The sequence below is a fragment of the Chiloscyllium plagiosum genome, chromosome 6, assembly GCF_004010195.1.
Source record: "Chiloscyllium plagiosum isolate BGI_BamShark_2017 chromosome 6, ASM401019v2, whole genome shotgun sequence".
NCBI classification, from domain to species: domain Eukaryota; kingdom Metazoa; phylum Chordata; class Chondrichthyes; order Orectolobiformes; family Hemiscylliidae; genus Chiloscyllium; species Chiloscyllium plagiosum.
The window spans coordinates 54,793,735-54,800,086 of NC_057715.1; the positions used below are offsets into that span (position 1 = coordinate 54,793,735).

Here is a 6,352-nt window from a genome sequence, read left to right on the forward strand (position 1 = left end):
TTTCGTCCCCTGTCTCGGTGACATCCTCAGTGCTTGGGAGCCTCTTGTGAAGCGCTTCTGTGGTGTTTCCTCCGGCATTTATAGTGGCCTGTCCCTGCCGCAGGGAGAGGCCACTATAAATGCCGGAGGAAACACCACAGAAGCGCTTCACAGGAGGCTCCCAAGCACTGAGGATGTCACCTAGACAGGGGACGAAACGTTTGCAACAAAATCTTCCAGCTCAGCGAACAGAACCACAGCAACGAGCACCCGAGCTACAAATCTTCTCACAAACTCTTTACTCCTGAGACAGATAGTTCACTAAGCTATCCCATTCCTCAAGGACTTAACTCATTATTTACGTACTTTGAGGCACATCAAACGCCACAACATTCCTCACTCTGCACGGCAGTAACTAACACTGTTTCTCTAGTTCCCTATCTCTATTACAGTAAGTTTTCAACATATTCACATGACATACCCGATACAGTTTTATTTCTATCCAGCATCTTTACCAGATAGTTTAACTGGCTTAAATTTTTCTCAGTTTGATAGGAACCACTAGACCTGGCTTTGAAGGGATCTCCTACCACTGGCAACAATGCTAATATGTCACTCTCACAGGAAAACAGCCGGATTTTAGAGTTTTGTTTTATCTGCCACCATCTTCATTCTATGCTATGCCCTTTTCAGGTGCTGTTTAGTTAACTCACCTAACCGATTTAATCCCTCCCTCACCTCCCATACATATTCCAATTGTGAGATCTCTGACTTTCATCCTTCAATTTTTCTTAAATTAATTTCAAAGACCTTCTCACTTCATGTCTGAATATTAACTCAAAGGAAGTAAACTGAGTAGATTCATTTGGGGCATCTCTAATGGCAAACAATACAAATGGGATACCTTTATCCCAAACAATCATGTAATCCTGACAGTATGCTCTTTCATTCTTCAGGGTCTGATGCCACCTTTCCAAGGCTGCCGGGGATTTAGGGTGGTATGCACTTGATATTAAGTGCTGTTTGCCGATGCTATCCATGACTTCTGTAAACAGCCTAGTAATAAAATTAGACTCTTGGTCTGACTAATCTCTCTGTAACTCATACTGGGTAAAGAGAGCTACTAACTCTTCCACCACCCTTTTTGCCTTAACACTCTGTAATGGAATTGCCTATGGAAATCTGGTAGACCCATCCATTATGGTTAGCAAATACTGGTTCCCACTTTTACTTTTAGGGAGGAGATCTACACAATCAATCATAACTCATGTAAAAGGTTCTTCAAATGTGGGAATTGGCAACAAAGGTGCTGTTTTATTACTGCCTGTGGCTTATCTACCATTTGGCATGTATGACATGTACAGCAAAATTCAACCACATCCTTGTGCAGTCCAGGACAATAGAAATGCTTTTGAACCTTAACCTGAGTCTTCCTCACCCCTCGGTGAAATCCTACTGGTAATTCTTGTGCTGCCCAGAATACCTCCTGCCTGTATGGTACTGGCCTGGCAACACAATCTGGTGCACTTGCACCCATTTCACCTCTGCACTAACCTGCCATGGTCTCCATTTTCATCTTAGGATTCTACCTTTAAGATAATAACTCTCAGGAATACATTCTGATTTCTTTTCTGAGTATGCATCAATATTTTTTTTTATTGTCTCATATTTCTGTTGTAAGTCTATTAGCCTTCCAGGACTAAACACTTTGCGCCTGTTCAGGTTTTTCCTGCACCAGCACATCAAACAGGGTGTCTGTTAACTGAACCTCAACTCCTTCATCTTTCTCTTTAGTTTTTGCTTCATGCTGTGACTTACGATAGTGGGATCTTGTTACTACACAGTCTGGAAAAGTTCCAGGGGATTTTTGTTTTAACTCCTCAGTTCCCTGGTCTTTCTTTGGCTTCTCCACAGCAAGAGGTGTCACTCCTGCCTTGGATCCTGCTCAATCATTCCCAAGAACAAACTGTGTATTCCTGGAACTGACACCCTGTCAATCACTCCCACTATTCACCCTGATCTTAAACAGGGGAATGTCCACTGTCCATCTATTCCACAAATTACCACTCTCTCAGGAGTGTCAGGAAGAGTGTAAATACATTCATCTGTTACTATTAGAAACTGATTAGCTCCTGTATCTCTCAAAATCATAATTTCTTTCCCTTCTCCTCCTGTTTTTCTTGAAATTTACAGACAAGGCGAAGTTTTGATAAGAGATCGGGCTAACTCAATATCCAGCCTGTGTCTAGTTTGTTCACTTTTCTTGGGGTTTCCTTTACGACTTTCACTAATACCACTGGCTTAGCCTCTTTTTCTACAGTGCCTTACTTCCACCACCAGCACAGTGATTTTGTGTGTTCCCACCTTCTGGCAGTGAAAACACCTTTTCCCAATACCCCTCTTAAACCATCAGCACTGTAATTTTGTGTGTCCCACTCCATTACAGTGAAAACACCTGAGGTCTTTCACCTCCTTTCCACCCTCTTGAGTTTCCTTTTTTACTTGTGGTAAACTATTACCAGTGTGCTCTACTTTTTTGTTTTGTAGTGAAGGATTTTCACATCTCCCAATTTCTATTTCTCACAGGACGAAATTCCTGTCAGAAGCTATATTTCATATTATGTACCAATGCATATTCATCTGCCATCTCTGCTGCTCTTTTCACTTCTTGAACTTTCTGTTCATCCACCTGAACATCTCTGGAAGTGAGCTTTTAAACTCCTCCAGCAGAATAATCTATCTTAGAGCCTCTTAGACCTTATCTATTTTTAAGGCCCGCACCCATCTATCAAAATTACTGTGTTTAATTCTTTCAAACTCCACATAAGTCAGACCTGGTTCCTTCTTTATGCTTCTGAACCACTGTCTATTCACTTCTGGTACTAATTCATAAGCATTCAAAATAGCCTTTTGACATCTGCATAATCTCTTGACCCCTCATCTGACAGCCCTGCAAATATCTCACTGGCTCTGCTACCAGTTTAGTCTGAACTAGCATTACCCACAAGTTCTCTGGCCACTTCATCTGCCAAGCCAATTTTTCAAATGAAATAAAAAAAGGCTTTGACAACTTTCTCATCAAAATGTGGTAATGTTTTAACATATTTGTATAGATCACTATCTTCTTTCTTCATGGCCATCCTGTTAACTTGACTTTCCTGACTAATTCGCAACTTCTGACGTTCAATTCTCTTTCTTTTTGTTCAGGTAAGAACCTTCTCTCTCTTTCTTTTTCCTCTCTCTCTCTTTGTTTTTCCTCTGACATGGCTCATCTTTCCCTTTTCTTTATATTCTAACTCTATTTGCCTCAAATGCAATTTAAGTTTTCTAACTCTACTTCTTTGTTTTTCTGATACACCTAAGTGCTTGACCAACTCCATTAGAATTTTCGCTTTCTTTTTGTCTCTGGTTAAACCCAATCCTAACCTATTCGCTAAATCTAAAAGTATGTCCTTCCTCTGTCTTTCTAAGCTTTCTTGGCAAATTTGGGAAGCCTCTTCAAACCCCAGAACCTCTTTTGCAATCTTAAGAGCAATTTCCCTCACTTTTAAGTGAACCAATCTCAAGTAACTGAAATTTAAAAAAAAACTTTTCTCACTTATGTTTTACTTAAAGATCTAGGACACTAATCTGCAAGTGTTTAAAACTGCTGGGATCTTTTGTACCCCAGATTTGTTCAAATCTGTCCAAATCTCAGAGTGGATCTGTCTAAATCCATCCAAATCTTGGACCCGAGCCCCCAAACTGCCACGACCCGGAGGTGAACCCCTCTGTTAATTAAACCAAACACCCAGAGAAGCTCACCTCACCTCGTAATCTGTTAAAATATGAGTGACTCAGAACTCCCCAATTCCACTATTTAAAGAAATCAATTTATTTTTTCAACTCTAAAAGTGAACATTAAGCAACCATTCACAACTCTAAACACCCCTTTCTCGTAAATGCTGATTATCTGCCTCCAAACCTATAACAATATGCCATCCCAATAAGACCTTATTAAACTTATATCAACTTAATTTCAAAACCACACAGTCACTGTCATCTTCTGTGCCTTTCCTTTTCCAGCTGAAGATCTGCCTGGGTTGTTGTTTTTATTTTTACTGCGAGTATGTTTCATATGAAAAGATTCCTTTGATAGAGTGTTTCCTAATTTCTTGGAGAGCAAGATGTTAGCTCTCCAGACATTTCTGTCTCGACAGCAGTTGCTCTCTGACCAATTTTCAAAATGTTCACATTTTATATGCCCACAATGTTGGATCGTTTCATTGGTTCAATGTTGGCAAAACAATAAATTTAAGCTCGATTGGGTTTTAGTATCCTGGGGCATAATTTAAACTGATTGGTTAAATTCAAATTGTTGTCAAAACAGCAACCAAAACTCATGTATTCATTTCACAGCCAAATGTTCCATATTTTCAATTTTCCAGTACACTCTGGGACTGCCATCTAGTAACATGTGCAGGTGCTTGTCCGCTGTCAGTTCAGAACAGCAGTCACTCTCTCTTAAAGGAAAAGTTCATACTTTCAACTTCATGACATGATCTACTATACAAATACAATTATGACATCTATATCACAGTACAGGATCTAAAGTAGCATGTATTTTTCCTTATGTTAACAAATTAATATTTAACTTCTGTTCTCATCCACAGGAAAATGTCAACATTGATGAAGCGGCTCGATGTTTGGTCAAACACATCATGGATAGTGAAAATGATCTTGCACAGTCTGTTGAGTCTGATGTTGTCACCCCAGCACTCAATTCCTTCAGAAGCAACAGCAGCTGCTCATCTTGTTTTAAGTCTTAGATTGGGATCTTGTCGTAACAGGCCTGTTACAACTTCCACACTTACATTTGTATTTGAAATAAGTACATTATTAACTGGAATCTGAATGGTGGTGGAATTTTGAAAAATGTGAAAGAATTGAAATTTCAGTTACAATAACTTGCAATGATGTATCTCATGTCTAACAGAAAAATCATTCCAAAGTGCTTCACAGGATTAGGAAAGAAAAGGCAGTTTTATGTCACAAAAGAAGTTTTGTGTCACACAAATGACTAATTTTGGACCAGGCACTGGTCTTTACATTGTGTATTCAAAAGAAGAGGATAAAATTCAACTTTGACAGGGGCAGAAAAGGGGCTATAGCAGATGAGTTATTCCAATGGAAAGGAATGCTAGTAGGATATATGTCAGCAAATGATCTACCCCTGCCCATTATGAACCCCAGCCAGACGTAAATTTCATTTCCAGTGTAATTTTTATCTGCCAGTGGTGCGAATCAAAATATAATCACATACGTTTGGCAGCATTTTATGATTCCATGAATGTTTGCTGGACATTTTGTGATAGCTACTGCCATCTTACTTGCCATTCTATTTTAAAAAAAAATTAAGCCATGAGGACTGATGCATCTATGAGGCAAGAGGAGGAAGGTGATATTGAGCACAGTGCTAACCCAAATCCCTTAAATCGTAATCCTCTTTTTAAAACTTCTTATGTAGCATCTTTTGAAATGCCTTCTGAAAACCCAAATATCTGATCTCCATTGGTTTTCTTTAATTTTCCCTTCAAAGCACATTCTCAAAAGAGATTTGTAAAACACAATTTCCATTTCATAAAATTTTTCATTCTGCCTAATTATGTTACGATTTTCCAAGTGCCATCTACAAACTATCTTAGATCCTGTCACTTACCCTACTACCAGGCCAGAGAGCCTGTCAAAATGATTCCGATATTCTTGAACCAAGGTGATCTATCCAGATTCCCCTTCCCTAATGAGATGTGCTTTTTCACTTGCTGCAGCTGAGTGGTAAATCAAAAATTTAATTTAGTTACAAGTCTGTTGAGCACAACAGTATTTAATTCTTAACCATTCATCAAAATAACAAAAACAGAATTTTACCTAAGACAAACATGGGAAAAACTCATTTTAATTACCTTTGTGCTATTGTACTCCAGTGTACAGATTACTATTATTCTTTGAGGGGGGATATTTCTTTGGAACTTCTGAGTTTGTCACCGTAAGTTTGATGGAAACTTACTTATAAGTATAAATCATGTTCTCTTCTGTGAAAGTAATGGAATAAAAGCTTTGATGAGATTCACCCACGCTGACATGTGCAAAATATTCATGATGTGCAAAAGAGACTAAATTATTGCCTTCAAACACAGAGTGTGTTCCTTCCAGCTTTCATTTCACCTCTTATTCTAACCTTGGGAAGCTAGTGTTGCAGTGATTTAAATGGAAGTTCTGAGAGAGAACTGTTGATATCTGTTACGTTGTGATGCTAATGATTGGTATGATTCATTTCTTTGGAAAGAAGCTGCAAATGCCTGGCTCTAGTATTTGAGTCATATCTTTTGTCTCA

The 6,352-nt window shown here is 38.8% G+C and overlaps 1 protein-coding gene across 1 annotated transcript in view; it reads left to right on the plus strand.

The window, feature by feature from the left end:
* Positions 1–6,088, plus strand: part of rab38a (RAB38a, member RAS oncogene family) — a 69,891-nt gene extending 63,803 nt beyond the window's left edge. Inside the window, exon 3 of the mRNA XM_043692762.1 lies at positions 4,632–6,088. Within this exon, the coding sequence (XP_043548697.1) occupies positions 4,632–4,787 (156 nt within the window). The 3' untranslated portion in view covers positions 4,788–6,088. The remainder of the gene's footprint in view (positions 1–4,631) is intronic.
* The last annotated feature ends 264 nt before the right edge of the window (positions 6,089–6,352 follow it).